The 19,497-nt window shown below is 35.3% G+C and overlaps 2 protein-coding genes across 4 annotated transcripts in view; one reads left to right on the top strand and one right to left on the bottom strand.

Annotated features, from left to right (window-relative positions):
* The window catches only part of LOC145276878 (protein canopy homolog 2-like), a 318,296-nt gene that overhangs the window by 48,585 nt on the left and 250,214 nt on the right, over nt 1–19,497 (top strand). Inside the window, exon 1 of one of the 3 annotated variants that reach the window (XM_080128298.1) lies at nt 5,947–6,405. The exons of 1 other annotated variant lie outside the window; for it this stretch is intronic. In XM_080128298.1, the coding sequence (XP_079984424.1) occupies nt 6,400–6,405 (6 nt within the window). In that variant the 5' untranslated portion in view covers nt 5,947–6,399. Of the gene's footprint in view, nt 1–5,946; nt 6,406–19,497 lie in introns of those variants that run through there. One more of the 3 variants, XM_080128300.1, reaches the window with a different exon arrangement.
* The window catches only part of LOC145276877 (uncharacterized), a 244,398-nt gene that overhangs the window by 116,048 nt on the left and 108,853 nt on the right, over nt 1–19,497 (bottom strand). The window contains exon 5 of the mRNA XM_080128295.1: nt 13,740–13,826. Within this exon, the coding sequence (XP_079984421.1) occupies nt 13,740–13,826 (87 nt within the window). The remainder of the gene's footprint in view (nt 1–13,739; nt 13,827–19,497) is intronic.

Here is a 19,497-nt window from a genome sequence, read left to right as displayed (position 1 = left end):
GGCAGATGCTGCAAAGCTAAGACTAGCAAAGACCAGCTATGACTAGCAAAGACCATATGTGGGGGTAACCCCACATATCTGAACTTGGTCAAGGTAGGGATCACCCTACGACCACAGTTACTATCCAGCTCCCATTTCCCACCTCTCGGGAGCAGGATCCCCTTTCCCTCCCCCCTCCCTCGCTCTCCACATTAAAAAAACGGCCTTGTGCCTAATTTGCTCAGTGGGGAAGCAAATAAATACAACAGCCCCCCCCCCCCCGCTTCGGCGGCACGGGGGGACAAGATCAAAGTGTAGTATCTGTTCCGGCAGATACTGCAAGCTATGACTAGCAAAGACCAGATGTGGGGGCAACCCCACATGCCTGACCTTTAACCAGCTCCCATTTCCCACCTCTCGGGAGCTGGTCCCCTTTTTCCCTTTCCCCTCCCTTCACTCCTCACATTAAAAATCTAATTTGCTCAGTGGGGAAGCAAATAAATACAACAGCCCCCCCCCCCGCTTCGGCGGCCCGGGGGGACAAGATCAAAGTGTAGTATCTGTTCCGGCAGATGCTGCAAAGCTAAGACTAGCAAAGACCAGCTATGACTAGCAAAGACCATATGTGGGGGTAACCCCACATATCTGAACTTGGTCAAGGTAGGGATCACCCTACGACCACAGTTACTATCCAGCTCCCATTTCCCACCTCTCGGGAGCAGGATCCCCCTTTCCCTCCCCCTTCCCTCTCTCTCCACATTAAAAAACGGCCTTGTGCCTAATTTGCTTAGTGGGGAAGCAAATAAATAAACAGCCCCTGCACCCCCTCGGGGGTCCGGGCGACAAGATCAAAGTGTAGTATCTGTTCCGGCAGATGCTGCAAGCAAAGACTAGCTATGACTAGCAAAGACCATATGTGGGGGTAACCCCACATATCTGAACTTGGTCAAGGCAGGGATCACCCTACGAACACAGTTACTATCCAGCTCCCTTTTCCCACCTCTCGGGAGCAGGATCCCCCTTTCCCTCCCCCTTCCCTCTCTCTCCACATTAAAAAACGGCCTTGTGCCTAATTTGCTCAGTGGGGAAGCAAATAAATACCACAGGCCCAAAACCCCCTCGGGGGTCCGGGCGACAAGATCAAAGTGTAGTATCTGTTCCGGCAGATGCTGCAAAGCTAAGACTAGCAAAGACCAGCTATGACTAGCAAAGACCATATGTGGGGGTAACCCCACATATCTGAACTTGGTCAAGGTAGGGATCACCCTACGACCACAGTTACTATCCAGCTCCCATTTCCCACCTCTCGGGAGCAGGATCCCCCTTTCCCTCCCCCTTCCCTCTCTCTCCACATTAAAAAACGGCCTTGTGCCTAATTTGCTTAGTGGGGAAGCAAATAAATAAACGGCCCCTGCACCCCCTCGGGGGTCCGGGCGACAAGATCAAAGTGTAGTATCTGTTCCGGCAGATGCTGCAAGCAAAGACTAGCTATGACTAGCAAAGACCATATGTGGGGGTAACCCCACATATCTGAACTTGGTCAATGTAGGGGCAACCCTTCATACCAACAGTTACTTATCCAGCTCCCATTTCCCACCTCTCAGAAGCTGGTTCCCCCTTTCCCTCCCCCCTCCCGCTATCTCCACATTAAAAAACGGCCTTGTGCCTAATTTGCTCAGTGGAGAAGCAAATAAATCCAACAGGCCGAAAGCCAGTTGTCTCAAGAGAGCTACGTAACGTTTGTTCAATGTCGACTTCGTCATATCAGACTGTAGCTTTCATTTTGCTCCTCCTAATAAACAGGGAGTGGGTTTTTAAAAACAAACAAACCGATTTATTCACCTCATTCAAAACTGTCCCGCACAAAATGCTAACTGCTGAATACCTACGGTTTGTTTGTTTTTACCCATGCACCTGTTTTTTTTAAACACTTTACTATTTTCCAACTGCGCGTCGTGAAGGCTTCGTTTTTTTTTTCACGGGCACCTGTTTTTTTTTTTTTTCACATTTTCGGGTTTTTTTCACATACCCCGAAAAACACCCAGGCAACGCCGGGTACCCCTCGCTAGTTATATATAAAAGCGAAAATGTATGTATGTATGTGTGTATGTTTGTGTGTCTGCTAAAAACTTTCGATAGACACAACAAAAATTAACAAACTCGGTATCATATTGAAGCTCCATCCTTCGCTCAAAAAATTGGCCAAAAATGTTCATTTTTTCACCCCGAAATCGACAAATTTCGACATATCCGTTGAGAGGTCAACAAAAACAGCCCTCTCGACCGGTTCTACGCATGCGTCAGATGACGTCATGACCTGATTTGCTTTAAATAGTTGAAAAACTGAACAAATTTCATGTACGTCGCGTTAGGTCAGTCGATTAGCGCGTTGGTTCATTATTTAAACGTTTTGGGTTTTGAAAAAAAGAAAAAACTTTCCTGATATTTCTAACCGCAACAGAGAAATGTAGCATGTTATAAAAAGAAACCATTATTAACAGGGCAATGCTTAGTGCCCCTCCCTTACAAGGTTCATTCATTCAGATCTTTTGTAATCAAAACTACAAAAGAGTTAACTTGAAAAGAAGTATGCAGGGCTCTACATTGCGAGTAAAAATTAAAAAAAAAAACGCTTATCTTTTTGGCGACTGTTTTTTTTTACTGACAAATCTAATAGTGAATGAAAATGTTTTTTCAACTTATATTTTCTTAAAATAAAACGAGCAAAGTCAAATTATTTAAACAGTAAAAGGTTTAATAGAACAATATACTTTTTTTCTTTTTTTAAAAGAAGGCTTTTGAAAGAAATATCTCTAAAATGAAATTGATCACGTTGTATTATTTTGCAAAATTTTGACAGTAGTCTGCTTCTTTTTAAGTTTCAAAAAGAATATCATTGGAATAACATTAGAACTACACATGCTAAGTGGTGGTTTGCGGTTAAGGTCTTCAGAAAATGAAAAAACAAAAACAATTATTTTGCTATCTCTTAAATACAGCTTTATATTTAATTTAAGCTACTACTGGGTAAGTCAATTTTCAAATATTTTTTTTTTTTTTAAACTTACATTCTATTAAAATATTCAGCTCATAAAGCAATTAGATATATTTTTTGGAACTTCTTTGCAGATCCCCCCCCCCCCAAAAAATAAAATATTGGTTTTAATTTAGATTAGATAACATTTTTGGTATTATTTTACTTTAGGGCTCGTCTCACGTTTGTATAGAAAAATATATTTTTTAAAGTAGATTTAGGTGTGCTGAAAACGCCACCCCATTCTCGAGTAACTCTTAATAAAATACCTATTTCAAATTTTCTTTTTATCCCGAAAAAATAAAAAAACTTATTCTAAAAAAGACATGGGGCCTATGTTTTTTGTACCCCCCCCCCCCAAAAAAAACACCATGAACTTTATAAACAAACAAAAACACGTGTTAGATGCTTCCTTCCATATTTTAAAAACTATTTGCCGGCCCCAATTTTGAATGCAATATTTGTTTATAACACACCCGAAATTATATGAAAATTAAGATTTTAAAGGCAAGTCCCGTAGTAGTGTATTATCGACATTTACAAAAAAAACAAAAAAACAATTGCCTTTCCAAAATTATCCGCAATTTTTTAAAATTAATTTTCATCTAATTTTAAATTGTCCGCGAAATATTACTACGCTTATGTCACTTTAATACGAGTGTAGGTGCACATATGGCACACGAATAGCCTTAGTGTGCACTCGAGCGTACCTTAACGAAAGCTGTAAAATGGCCGAAAATAGTCTGAGGGTTCAGGGGCTCATACCCACTAGCGTAGCTAGGGGGGGCGGTCAGCCCCGGGTGACAGACAGCCATAGAGGGGTGACAACCCCCCCCCCCCCAAAAAAAGTTTTTTTTCAGCCAAGCTTAGGTGCGAAAATAGTCCGAAATAGAATTTATTTATTATATATTATGGAATTCTTAAGTTTTAATTTAAAATCTTTTTTTAGAATATTATAAACTCTTAAAAAAATTAGTCATTGCAAATCTTTTGCCGATTTTTATTGAAAACTTTTGTACTTTTGAAATCATTTGATGACATTTCATTTTTTTAACTGTGGAAAAACGCTCGGGGGGGGGGGGGGGATCACCTAGCCAGCATTGGCAAGCCAATGGTAACAAAGTGTGAAAAAATCTAACAATTTCAAAGTGTTAGCAACAAGTAAAGTGGACATTAAAGGGATTAGTGAATTCAAAAGTTTTCACACCTTTATGCAAAAACACATATTGGTGTCATGTGTCTGTATGGAGCAATAAATATAAAGCCATAAATCCCAAACTACAGATAGAAATTATTTCTGCAAATTGGTATCTTTCATATCGTTTGACAATTTAGTTTTCATGTTTCTCAGCTACTGACAAGACACACAAAAGACAGTGTAAATTTTCCAAGATAAAAGATTTAAAGACAGTCAAAATGTGTTTCATGAATTGAAAATTAATTTAATTTTAACTAGTCTGTGCTTGTAATGAATATGCTAATTATGAAATGAAATAACTTAGAAATTGTTTTTGTGGTTTCAACTATATTCTAGTTCTAATAACTTTTTAATTTTCAAATATAAAAATATATTTATTGAATAAGTTTCTTATAATAATTGCACAATACCTTCACGTTTCTTTTGAATAATCTTTGAGAATAATAATGCCAAAAAAATGGGTGAAACAATAAATAAACAAAAAAGCAAATGTTATCTAAGACAAACTAAGTTACTTTTTTACCCAATTAGATACATTTTTGGAGTATACCTGAACGAGCATCACCCCGTCTATATTTTTTTCTGTTTGTTTTTTTGCAATTTTGAAAAACTGTAAGAAACCGAACAGAACAGTGGATTATTATTGATTGGACACTTACCAGATTATTTCACAAAAAACAAGCAAAAGTATTTTGACATTTGAAAGGGGTGCTAGTTTTTAGTTACAACGTTATTGCTATAAGCAAACCGATCCCATATTGGAACCACTCGACGAGAATTGGGATTTTACTTTGGTGTTTGTGCAGTGTACGTACCGTGTTATATTTTAGATGGGATTTCCAAGTTGAATTAAATTTTTATGGTATGTTTTTCCATTAAATTGTTAGGTGAAAGTGCAGAACAGTTAAAGAATAGCTTTTTCAATAATAACATTATTTCAGCATGGTTCGTATTTCTCACAGTATGAAAAATGTGGTGCTCGGTACAAATGGCACAAGTGAATAAGTAGGTAAAAATAGCACAAGTGAATAAGTAGGTAAAAATGGCACCAAAAGGTCCTACTGAAGCGATGGGGTCCCAAATTCTAATCTCATTTTGGGTTTTGTAAAATAAAATAAAGTTGTTTTTTTTTTAAACTTTTTTAGGCGGACGTTGGCTTTCACTGCCTGCCCTTATAAATTCTATAATTTTCACTTTTTTGAACTTTTTTCTTGTTAATATCATCCAATAGAGACTTATTTATGTATCAGATAATTAAAAAAAAAAATTTTTTTTAAACATTTTTTATGACTTTTCACGCCTTGTTCAGTTTTCTATTACAACGTAGTAGTAAACCGGACCCGCATTAAAAATCCATGCGGAAGTCAGCCTTTTTACCGGACCCGCCTTAAAAATCCATGTGGAAGTTGCCCTATTTTTTTCTCTCTATAGAGAAACGTTCAACTTAATAGCCAGTCACCAATTTTTAATAAAAACAACTTGATTAAGAAACAGGAAAAAAAAAAACAAACAGTTTTACAATACACGCATTTAAAACTACGGCGGACGTTGAATTCCCCCAGTTCCATTCTTCATTTTTTTCAGAAAAATTTTGATAGATTTTTAAATTGGAAATAAAAATGCAATATTTTTTTAATTGGTTTTCTTTGAATAAAGTTGGTATTTTACGTAGTTTTAAATGCTTTTTATTACATTTCAAGTCGACAGTCTGTAATGAAAGCACATATCAGCCTCGTTTGAGTTTGGGGAAAATGGAGGAGACGGTAGTGAATTTTTCGTTAGCTATTTTACACACGACATTTACATTTTAATCATGATTAAGAAACAGGAAAAAAACAGGGTACGTTTTACAATACACAGACCCTTGAAAAAAAGTAGTTAAAAGCAAATATACAACAAATAAATGTTAACATTGTCAATAAAAGTTACTTTGCAACTTATCTGCATCATTCGTTGGTATTTTTAAGTAGTTTTAAATGCATTTTATTTCATCTCGAATGTTATAGCAGTTTAAAATTCGCTACCGTCTCCTCCATTTTTCCCAAACCAAAACGAGGCTGATGTATGCTATCCTTACGGAACGACGTCATCTTGTATTGGCAAAGTTTAAAATGTCTTAGAAAGATTTAATATTTGAAATGAAATAAAAAACAAACATTTAAAACTACTTGAAAATACAAACGATTTGATGCAGGTAAGTTGCAAAGTAACTTTTATTGACAATGATATCGTTTATTTGTTGTATATTTGCTGGGTGAGTTGATCAACTCCGCCTTAAAAATAAATGTTTGTTGTTAATTTAAGAATGTTTGCAAAAAAAAAGTTTTAATAAACCAAAGTAAAACGATAATGTCTGTAAAAGTGAGAAAGAGGGCTAATAAACCAATGTAAGTAAATAAACATTTATTGTAAAGTGAGAAATTCTGACGCAAAACGCACACACACGTCGTTAAAATGTGTTGTAAATTAAAAAATGTCTGCAAAAAAAAGTTTTAATAAACCAAAGTTAGTAAAAAAAAAAAATGTTTGTAAAAGTAAGAAATTGCGAAAATATCGCAAAAAAAATGGAAAATATCGTGAAAATATCGCTGTGTTAATCTTTGGGGAGCATCCCTTATTTCAAAACACATTTTTAACTGTAAACTCCACTTGTACCAATTATTTTATTAAATAAATAATCTGTTTTCCCGAAATTGCGAGTCTAAACTTTTAATTTTGAAAACAAAAACTAAAAACACTCAAACCGACCCCATACTTATCTCTTCCAAACTCAAAGTTATTAAATAACCCCTTCGTTAATTTAAGGGTAATTAATTCAATTCAGTCAAGTTGTTTTTTTTTTAATTTCATTGAAATAAAATCCATTATATTTTTTATTTATTTCTCCAGAAAGATAAAACCCTGAATTTGATTATATTAAAAGCAGAATAATATAATCTTTTTTCTAGAATTTTAAATTGAAAATTAAAAAAAAGTGTTTGACACAGTTTTTTGCCGAATGAAAAAGGAATTAATATATTTTTTAAAAGGTTTTGTAATCAATTAATTTTTATGTCTAAATAATATTTACGATTAATTAAATAATTTCATTTTAAAAAGTATATATAAATAGAATTTTACTTAAGACTTATAGTTTAGTAATATTGAACCGCATCAACCATGTGTGAATTGAACACAGTCAACCAAAAAAAAATTTCAAAAGAAAATGCATATTTGCATTTCATTATGTAAACTTTTATACATTGGTTTCAAAAATTAAATTCTATAAGTTTTTTTTGTTAACTACTGGATGGTACAATTTACCGCCCCATCCCTTTATATTTTTTTCTTTTTGTCTTTTTAGCGGATTATTATCAATTAATTATCCAAATAAGTGACTAGCTTTAAAACAAAATTTAATAGTAAATTATTTGTTTACAGATAAACTGAATTTTCTAATATGGCCTCAAAGTTCAAAAAAAGTCTTGCATGGAAACTTTTTGAAGTTGATGAAGATCATGAGTTGAAAGCCCTATGCAAAGTCTGTCGAATTAAAATATCGCGAGGAACAAAACCATCTAACATGACCACAACCAACATGTTAAAACATTTAACTATGAAGCATCCAAATGAATTGGAGGAGCAAAATAAAAAAGAAAAGGAACAAAAAATTGAAGAAGAAAAGAAGAAACGCAAGCTTGATTTATTTATTAGCCGGACAAAGAAAAGAAAGTTTGATCAAGGTGAGACATCCAAAACAACTATTAACTGTTTGCAGAATATGACAAGGAACTACAGACTTGGATCGATGAGTGGCAAGTTCCTTATCCCAAGAAGGAATTGGGGACCCAAAGTGCAGTTATCCAGCAAAACAAGCAGAAGGTGCTCGACTATTGGGAACTGAACGAGCACGTGGACCCTTTTACAGCTCGCGCGGATATGTATGTGCCAAGAAATTCAGTGAATCGCGGCAAATAGGATCTAATGTATTTGTGTTACATTTTCGAGTGTGCATGCACCGATCACTTTAACAAAAGTAGCAAAACTGAATACTTATTCGGGGGAAAAGGTATTGTCTAACCTGCATGGGGGTTTGGACTTAATGTGGCGCCATCGATTATACAGATGATTGTTGATGCCGTTCTGGCTAAGAATGAGTATGCACAGTAAGCATATGCACATATTAATGATGTGTACGTGAATGAGGGAATTATGGCTGCGGCATGTGTGAAGGAGCATCTCTGCAACTTTGGCCTCCTTAGCAAGGACCCAGAAAGACTACAGGATAGTGCGTGTCTGTGCTTGGTCTGCAGGTTTCAAAAGAGAATGACGTCCTATGTTAGAAATGAGGCAACAAAGTCCCAGACATGCTCACCGTTGCTACGCGGCGAAGCATATTTTCTCTGTGTGAAAAGTTAGTTGGACACCTCCTTGTAGACAGCTGGCTTCATGTTGCAGTGGCGTTCATCAATCGGAGAGCGTCCAATGTTAACACTTGGTGGGATGATGAAGTTTATGATGCCCCTCTCAACACAATGCTCGGGGAGGTCGTTACCAGGGTACATGAGGAAGACCCAGCATGGGGCAGATGGTGCGTTGACAGCTGAGACCTCAGTGTATGGGTTGACGCGACCTCTCTGGCCACTGGCGTCTTGCTAATCCATGATGGGGCTGTGGTGAAGAATGCTTGCTGGCTACAACCAAGAAAAGGACTCCCAGCATATAAACCTGGCAGAGCTCAATGCCGTCATCAAGGGAATAAACTTGGCAATCCTATGGAAATCGACTATGCTGCAACTGTTCACCAATTCTACTTGCGTCCACAAGTGGATTTCAGACACCCTTACTGGGAGGGCCAGGGTGTGAACCAAAGCTACGAGCAAGATGCACATCCGATGGCAGCTTGACACAATTGTGAGGTTGGTACAAGAATACACACTGTCAATGGAGGTGCCCCTGGTGAAATCCAGCCTGAACAAAGCAGATTGTTTGACAAGGGTACTCCAAAGATGGCTTGACCCTACTAAGAAAGCTTACCTGCGCTGCGTCCATGAGCTCCATTTGATTTAATCGAATCAAAGAATTCCACCAGCAAAGCAGGCACCCTGGGATCAAACGGACCTATTTCACTAAGTTGGTTGATTCAGGATTCCAGAAGGCAGACATCAAGAACTGTGTGGCTTGCCAATTCATCGACCCAGCACCCATTCGCTGGGAGAAGGGAAGCTGGAGGTGAGGGACCACTGGAGCTGGTTGGCGATAGATATTACCTACCAGAAAGGCGAGGATTTCCTGACTCTCATTGACTGTGGCCCATCCAGGTTTGCGATTTGGCAACTGCTGCACCAGCAAGATACAGCTGATATCATGTCAGTCAAACAGTGTTTTCCTTGAACAAGGCCCCCCCAACAAAGATATTAACCGACAATGGCACCGCATTCAGCAGTGAGTAATTCAATAAGTTTGCTGATGGCTGGGGAGTATGCCTGTGGTGCACATGTGCACATGTACCAAGCAGAAATAGGGTCATTGAGCGGAACTACAGGACTGTCAAGACCATAGCAGCCAGAACAGGCTGCACTGTGTCTGAAGCAGTCTACCCATACAACGTGACTCCGAAGGATGATATCTCATCCTCCACAGCGCCGACCGATGCATTGTACAGGTATCACGTTAGGGTAAAAGGCATACAAACCCACCCGTTGTCCGAACTGGAAACAACCAGAGATAGGCTGAAGAAAGGGGATGTTGTCTGGATTAAAAACCTGCGCAGCAAATGTATAAGGTACGGAATTGGGCATGTCACTGAGGTGATTAGTACACAGGCAATCTGAATGAGAAAACTAATAAAGGAAATAACCCTTTTCACTATTCTAACAGGTATTACTATATAGTAGTAGTGCAAAAGAAAATTCTTTAAGTATTTCAAACAGGCCATCCAGGTATTTTACAAATGAAATCTTTAATGAGAAGTTATACTTATTCGTTGAGGATTGACCAAGACATAAAAAAAATTTGGTGAAACAATGCAGAGGATGCCAAATTAAAGCAAGGGATCAACCGATAAAGATTCTACCATGGCCAAAGATGTCGCATGGACTCAATTACATATCAATTATACTTGACTATTATGCACAGTTTCACTAAGTAGTCAGAAATTTTGTTGAGTACAGACATTTAACTGCAACAAGCACAATAAATGCACTTAATGAAATTTTTAGTCAATGGAACCCCGTTCATAGGAAGAGGATTTAAAGAATTATGTAAATCATTGTTCATTGATCACATGACAATGCCATCACCTAAGATTAAACAAAAAATTTGTAGACACATTTAAACAAGCTCTCAAGAAGAATCAAAGTGTGGTTACAAATGAAAGAAGTATTCAGAAATATTTGGCAGTTTATAGAATCATGCCAAATCTGAATGCAACATTATGTTTATTGTCTGCAGAGTTAATGCTTTCAAGCAAAATATGCTCCGTGTTTGATAGGCTGTTGCCTACTCTGGTGAAGAAACAATAAAAAAAACAGATTATGTGTGGTTTTAAGAGGGTCTTTGTGCAATTATGAGAGGGTGGGGAGGTGGCCACTCTGACTTTGGGTTAATGATAGAGCTAAGAAAAATTATCTGTGAATACCCTGAAGACTTGATAGAAACAGAACAAAAACAATTTTAGAGTTTAGAGTGGGGGTTAGTTTCACATAAATTTAATGTAAAATAATTCACCATTTCAAGATCATTCTAGCATTTTAGGACAGTTGACTAATGTATTTGTTTATGGGTGATAAATGGTGCACTTTTCTTTAAGGAAGGATGTTTTTTTTTTTAGACACTTATATGTAGTTTACCAAGGAACTTTGTTTGGTGAGGAGCTCGCCACTTAGACTTAGCGTTATTGTTAGGGCTAAAGGTTTTAAGAGGCGGAGGCTTGCCACTCATACCTAGGGTTAGAGGTAGGATTAAGGGAGTTTTTTTTTAAGGCGTTTGACTCCCATATTTACGGCTAGTGGGTTATAATCATTGGCCTTTGAAAATATTATGGCTTAGATTTTGGACATCAAATTACTTTTAAATACAAAATTTACTTTTATTTATTTGTCGTAATTCTTAAGGGGTATGAAATTTAACAAGAATTACGACAAATAGACAAAAATAAATTTCAGTTAAAACAAGTGACGTCAGTAACAGAAAACGTGACGTTTGGAAAAATTATTAAGTATTTTTGCCCACATAAATATCAAAAAACATTTTTTGCTAAAGCTAACAAATCATTCACAAATTTTTGATAAATTTGGTTTTTATTTTCAATTTACATTTCTTGTCCGAATGACACATTATTTCATTAAACTTTCCAGTTTAAAACGTTTTTTTTTATTTCTCTACCTGGACTTCGGGCCAAGATCACAGTGTAGTATTCTGATGCTACACTTCGCCTTTTCTATCCTCTGTCAGTGAAGGAGAAATCCTTCATGACTAAGACAATTTTGGTGCTTCTACACTTTATCGCCAAAACTGGAGACGCCATTTTATTTCGAGCACCTGTTGAATCAGAGGGAGAAATCAATGTTTTAAACTATGACTGAAGTTAGAAATAAATAACAAAAAAATTATACTAGATAAACTTCCGGAAAGAACTATGAAAAAAAGTAAATAAAGTTAAAGAGAACATATATCCATGATTGTTGGAAATATTTCGATTTAATTAATGAAAAGGGGAAAGTTTTTCATTTAATTTTAGGTTAATTTATTCTTTCCAGAAGCAATCGTTCTCCAGTTTAATTTTTTTGTTATTTATTTCATGTTTCAGTCATAGTTTAAAATACTGATTTCTCCCTGGGATTTTAACAGCAAGTGCGCAAAATAAAATGGTGTCTCCAGTTTCGGCGATAAAGTGTAGAAGTACTACAATTTTTATGTTTGTTTCTATTCAGATTGACCCTTTTTGGGAAGCTGGATTTTCCTCAAATTAACTGACCTTGTGTTTAACTGTCCTCGAGGGGAGGCAAATAAATAGAAACTTAACTAGAAACTGAGCACCTTGATTTTGTATATTTTTTATATGATTAGGTAGATTAGTGTCCTTTCGATTATAATCTGCTGACAAAATTGTAAAAAAATATATATTGAGAGTAGAGGGGGGGGGTAATGCTCGCACACGTGAAGCAAAAAAATCATATTTCACATTTTCGTTTTTTTTTTTTTAAACAAAACACTGTTAAAAACAAATGTAATGGATAGAAGTGCACACTTTACATATTTGTTTTGCAACTATATTTTAAAAATTTAACCAAAAATAACGCCGGATTGCTTGAAAATTATATATTCTGATAACCGAATAGCTCTAGTTAAGCTAATTATGTTCTGATATGAGCTCCAACTAAATATGTAAGAACTTTTTTATATTCATATTTTCATTTTTAATAATTTTTAATTTGTTCTGGAATAAAAAACAAAACAAAAAAAGTTTGTTTACAGTAAAATAATTAATATCAGCGATAGTAGTAGCTGCTGCTGCTGCTACAGATTGTTTTTAGATACTTTTTAAAAATAGAACGATTTTTTCCAGGTATCATGATTTTAAATTGCTCGGTACCACAAGATAAAGCCGGTTACATTTTTATTTTTAACGGATAAATGTAGTAAAATGATTGATTTATTTAACAGTGGGTGTCTGAAGAAATTTTTTTTCAAAATTTTCCAAACTCGTCATGTTGAAGTTTTTTCTTAACACAACATAAAAATGAGCTGTCAAAAGAATTTCAGACAACCGAATCTATTAAAAGTGATATTTCTTCTAGTTAATTTCCAAATTTCATGACGAAATTCTTAAGAGAATCGCTGTACCACTATTTACAAATCAAGGGGGTGGGGTCATTATAAAATCTTACCAAAAACACTGTTTTATGATGTTAATATTTTTAGCACTTTATTTGCTTAAAACTCTTAAAATATATAATGTACATTATTATTTATTAATTTATTTGAAAGTATATTCATTTTCGAACAAAATGGTAGTATTTTGAGGACATAAGGTGCTTTGGTTTTTAAAATATGACGATTTTAGCAGAACCTGTAGAAATCCGAAATTCTCCGAAGCGTTTTATCATCCATGTGTATTGCTACTAATATCTAGAAAATATTAAAGCTAAATTTCACAGAAATATTTAATCCAGGGAGGTGATGTAACGAATCCAAGTTCTTCCTCCTTACAAGATTATGATTGGCTGAATAAGCCATAAATGCCGGTTGGTTGCATCACCTAGACAGGTGTTGAAAAGTATGCAAGCTTCATGCTAGGAATACCTACTTCAACCATGAACACTCATTCAGTAAGGTAACGTATCAGATTATTACTTGAAACTGTAACAAAGCCTACTCAGCTATTTCAAATGATATATATCCCTTTTGCAGGACATATCACCATCATTAGCATCTTTTCAGCCAACCCATAATCATACCATCATTAGAACTTTTTCAGCTACTTACTTCTAAAAAATAAAAAAAAAGACGAAAATTTAAATTTTGATCAGATCAATATTAACTTACTTTTGAATCCATTGTGAAATTTCTGTAGATTTTTTTGGCACCATATAAAAATGCATCTCCATCATCAGTCAAACACGCATCAACAATCTACAATGAAAAACATCAAAGAATTTTCAAGATAAATTTGATCATTTTGTGAAATTCTTATATTTCAGAACCATTTTAAGTACCATTTATCATTATGTCAAAGTCTGCAACAGATAGCAGTTTCTGTGTACTATTGGTGTGTTCGAGAGCAAAAAACTACAAACGACTGAAATGCACTAGAATATTGGAATAGAATGCATTAAATCATGATGATTCCTGCTAAAATAAAAAAAATTTGGAAATTTTAGCTGCAGTACAGTGCTCTTTGAATACCTTGAAGACAGTAAGATGTGAGCTTGAGCTGGAGAATTGCAGGAAGCATCATAGCAGTCATTCCGTATTTGCACCATAAAAGTTGACAAGAAGCTGTAAAAAAAAAAGAAAAGAAAGTGCAGCATGATCCAGATAAGGCAATGTGGACCTTGGTGAGAAAGATGGGTAGTGGTGAAGTGGCGACTATGAAGAAAGTGTTTAATAAGTATCTTTACTGTTCTCCATACAGAAGTTGCAGGGCCCACTCCTCAACACCAAAATCTACAAGAACACTTCAACAAAGTCAAACACGCAGTTTCACCAAAGATTTTCTACCAGGATCAGTTACATAATGTGCAGAACAGGCAGATTACCTGCACTACTTAGATGTCCTGTATGCCATGAAGATCCGATTCCCTCAAACATCATGTGAACAAGCATCTCACTGCACAACTCCATATTTAGTATGTCCCTATACATATGGCCTCTAATTCACAATAGCATCTTAGGTCTCAGTGGCAATTACCTTGTTTCATGCTAAAAAAAAAAAAATTATGATGGTCTCAGCTATGTTTCCAGCAAACCTCAGATTTTTTTTTTAAAGGAGATAAACTTAATTTTCAAACAACTATATTCAGTCATTATCCACTGTTGTCAAATGCTGAGTGGAAAGATTGGCTGTGAGAAGTTCTTACATATGGCAGCTGGACTCAACTCCACGTCACACTTTCGGGGAAACCCAGAAATGTCTGCAGTCTGAAAACTGCCATTGCTTGAACAATCCCAACAGTAACTCTTTTGATTGCACCCAGCTGTGTTATGCATAGGATGTAGTTTCTTTCAGAAATTCCAAGAGGTTTTCGTGATCAAAAAGATGTCTTTCAAATTGTTTTCTTGATAGTATTTTATTTTTGTTTGATTGAAATCTATGTAGTTGGTTAGGATATGTTTCACTGTGTAGGGTTCTTGACATGGATTACAGCTTGGTGCTTCTTCACCTTTTAGTAGATATGAATGAGTGGCAGCAGTATGTCCTATTTGGAGATTTGCTGCTATTATTTCTTCTTTTCTTGCCATTTTCTTATTTGAGACTTTAAATTCTGCCTATTCTTTGAAAATGGGTTTGATTTGGTAAAGTTTGTTGTTTTTGCATGAGTTTCATAGCTTTGCCATTTGGATATAATAAAGTTATTAATTAGCGGCTTATATTCAGTGTAAAGTACTTTTGTGTTGCTTGACTTCATTTTGAGGGATTGTTTTGCTGCTGTATCTGCTTTTTTGTTTCCTGTTAGTCCGACATGGCTGGCTATCCAACAGAAGGTAACGTCTGTTTTGTGTAATGAAGTTGATTCTTTGTAGGAGAGTGATGATTAGAGGATTGTTTAGATTTTTGCTTTTTAGTCATGTTAACACTGATAGTGAGTTTGAAAGTATAATGTATTTGTTATAGTTGAGTTCACGGGTAAAGTCTAAGGCTAAATCTATGACTGTGGCTTAAACACTGAAGATTGATGCATTGTTTGGTAGACATTTTTAGGATATGATGTTATTACAAATGGCTGCACTTCCAACTTTATTTTTGTCTTTAAAGCAGTCAGTATGTATGTAAATTGTGGGGTGTTTGTTAGATTTGGAGTATTTTGATAGGTTTAGAATGATTCTAGGTTGTTTTAGTGATCAAGGAGGATGTTCAGGGAATTTTGATTGATGTATGTTGTTTTTGTCTATTTGGAAAGATTTTGGTATTCAGGATGGAAGACACAATTGTAAGTTGGGTTTGTAGGATTTGAGAAAAGTTTGATATAATATTGCAGTGCAAGTTTTTCCTGTCTTAGGCTTCCACATATAAACTGTTTACTGGAGAAGTGCTATAAGCTCCTAGTGTCAGTCTGAGTCCTTGGTTATGGATGGTTTCTAATGCTTTTAAATAGGATTTCCTTACTGTTTCATAGACGAAACAGCCATAGTCTAGTTTTGATCAGATTAATGTTTTATTAGAACTTGTCGGTTTGCTCCCCAGTTAGTATTTGCAATCACTCATTAGTTGAATTGATTTATTGCATTTGATTCTCAGATATTTTATGTAAGGTTAGTAGGTTAGTTTTTTGTCAAAGACAATGCCTAAAAATTTATGTTCTTCGACTACTGGTATTTCTGTATCATTGAGTTTAAGAGATGGATTCAAATGTAGTTTTCATTGCTGGCAGAAGTGTATGGATTTGGTTTTAGTTAGGGAGAATTTGAAGCCATTTTTGTTGACCTACTCACTGATTTTATTGAGAGATTGTTGCAGTTGACGTTCTATGGTGTAGATGTGTTTTGATCTGTAACAGATTAGAAATCGTCAACATATAGAAAGGGGTCTACTCCAAGGTTTAAAGTTTTTGTTATACTATTCATTTTAATGTTGAATAGTGTGGCTGATAGTACACTTTCCTGCAGGATGCCCATTTCCTACTTGTAGAGCTCAGAAAGAGTTTTCCATATATAACTTTGAAGAAGCAGTTGGATAAGAAAATTTTAATGAATGTTGGTAGTTTGCCTTTGAGGCCAAAGTTACATAGATCTAACATTATACCATATTTCCATGTGGTGTCAAAAGCTTTCTCAAGATCAAAGAAAATTGCAGTTAGATGTTCTTTTCTAATTTCTGATAAGTGTTTTAAAGTGAGTAAGATGATCTATGGTTTTACATCCTTTTCTGTAGCCCAATTGAAAATTTGTCAGTAAATTGTTAGTTTCAAGTATCCATGTTAATCTGTTGTTGACCATTCTCTCTAAAGTTTTACAAAGACAACTGGTAAGGGAAATAATTCTGTAGTTGGAGGGATTAGACAAGTCTTTCCCAGTTTTGGGTATTGGAATGATATTGGCTTGTTTCCGGGAGCTAAGTATGTTCCCACTGGACCAGATGTTGTTGAAAATGTTTCGTAGAAGTTTTTTTTTTGAGATCTGGTAGTTGTTTAAGGAATTCATAGTGCACATTTTCAGATCCTATTGCAGTTTTGTGAGATTGGCTGAAGGAGTTCAACAATTCAGTCAGAGTAAAAGGTAAATTGCATTTTTTCTGTGTTTTTAGATTGAAAGTCGGTTTACTTTTTCATCTTTTCTTTTGATGCTCTGGAATTTTTGGTCTGTAGTTTCTTGTGAAACTTTGGGCAAATGTGTTAGCTATTTATTTAGGGTCAGTTATTTTTCCATTGTTGTTGGATAGATGCTTGAGAATGGTGTTTGTTTTTGTTTTTTTTTCCAGAGATCTTTTTAATTATGTTCTATACAGTTTTTATTTTAGTGTTAGAGTAAATCTTGGAAATAAATTCTCTCCATGAGGAATATTTTGATTGAGGATTTGCTGCACTTTGGCCTTGCATATTTTGATTGAAGATTTGCTGCACTTTGGCCTTGCATATTTTGATTGAGGATTTGCTGCACTTTGGCCTTGCATATTTTGAAGGAATTCAAGTTTTCTAATGTTGGGTGTATATTGAATTTGTGTGGGGCAACTTTGTGCTATCGTATTGCCATTTTTGCATTTTTCATTGAACCAGGGATAGCTGTGTTTAGTGTTTTGGGAGTATTTTGGGATGTATCTCTCTGCTATGGAAGTTATTGTTTTCATGAAGTGAGAAATTATTGATGTTTGGATTTGAAACTAGTTCTATGGAACAGATTGCTTTAAAATTTTCTCAATTTGCTTTGTTTAAGTTCCAGTTGGGAATTTTATCTTCAGGGTTAGACTTTCAAGGATAATGGGGAAGTGGTCAATTCCACAAGTATCGTTGTGTGCTGACCAGGAGAAATCCAAAAATATGGTTGGATCACATAAGGTCAGATATATTGCCGAATATTTTCCTGAGTACGGGGGACATGTATGTTGGGGATTGGTCGTTGTATAGGTAAAGATCATTTTTGTTTATAAATCTTTCCATGTTTCTGTCTTTTTGATTTGTTTTGTTGCAGCCTCAAATTGACCTGTAGTAGTTAAAGTCTCCAAGTATCATAAATGGTGTGAGGAGTTGTTTGATTATATTTTGTAATTCATTTTCTTTTATGTTCTCACTGTGAGGAATGTATATGGAACAAATGTTTGTTTGTTTATTTAAGGTAATTATAGCAGCTGACACCTGTAAGTTTGTTTTAAGTTCTATGTGGCTATGAAGTACATCATTCAAGACTAGGATAGATGTGCCTCCTGAAGCACGAAGATCAGAGTTTTTGATGTAGTTATATTCTTGATATTTTTTAATGTTATTTCTGGTTTGGATCTAGATTGGGAGTGTTGGCGAATTTTTCAATCTCCAGGCTTTTTAGTTTGTATTTATTTGGGCTTCTTGATTTTCTTTGTCTTGGACATCTTTCTTGGCTCTTGGTTTTGATTAGTTCGAATTTATTTTCGTCTTCATTTCTGTTTGTTATGTTGATTTTTCTTAAGAGGTTTTATTTTGGTGAGTGAAAGATCCTTTCCTTGGGCTTGGTAGTAGTATTGAGTAAGTTTGGCGTCTACTGTTATTTTGTTTGGCTTGTAGTATTTTCAGTTTTATTATTCTGGGATTGGGGATTTTACTTTAGGTCCCATTTAGTTAACCTAGTGTAATTACACTCTCAATCCCAGAATGATGAAACTGAAAATGTTTCAACTAGTAATCATAATTCTTTCATCAATTCAATCAAATCGTTTTGTGTCGTTTCTTGTCTTGAAATCGAGTTATTTCTCATTTTAGTTATATTTGCATACGTTGAAGTCTGGTGTGTCTCAACTAACTTTCTTGCTTCTGAGTATGATAGATTTTTAGTGTGTTTCATTGTAAGAAATAATGAATTTTTAATCATTTCATATGTGTGTCACGTTGGTACAGTGGTAACATCACCAGCTTTGAATGCTACGGTTTAGATTCTAGCTGATGGACATCAGATACTTTTTTTTTACTTTTGAAATCACGACTATAATAATATATACGAAATCTGAACAAATAAAAATACCATATTTACGCATATTTTATGTCCGGGCAAAGGAATTCAAGGAATATGCCTAGTCAAATGGTTTAATACTAATGTTATGATCTTATAAGTATGTGGTTCACTTGACAGATATGTTTATGGAACGCCAGATTATTGTATAGAAATTACTTATAAGTGACAAAGAATAGCTCTGCTAATTACTATTTTAGTCAAGCCAATCGTATTACATCTTCTGGAATCTTACCGGTTTCATGCTCTGTATAGATTTATGGCTTCTTCTCTATTCTCTGCCTTCTCCATGGTATTACATGTATTCCTCGCTCTGAGGGACGTTGATCTGACACGTCTATATTTGAAGGTAGGTGCTTCATAATTCGACTCTTCAGAAGAATCTTCATGCTCACTTTCGTCATCATTTATAATGTCACTATTATCTTCATTTAGTGTCTCTTCATATTTT

The sequence above is a fragment of the Euprymna scolopes genome, chromosome 5, assembly GCF_053919585.1.
Source record: "Euprymna scolopes isolate OS-2025 chromosome 5, ASM5391958v1, whole genome shotgun sequence".
In the NCBI taxonomy this organism is placed as follows: Eukaryota; Metazoa; Mollusca; class Cephalopoda; order Sepiida; family Sepiolidae; genus Euprymna; species Euprymna scolopes.
The sequence above is the reverse complement of the archived record's forward strand: the minus strand, read 5'-3'. Positions and strand labels throughout refer to the sequence as shown.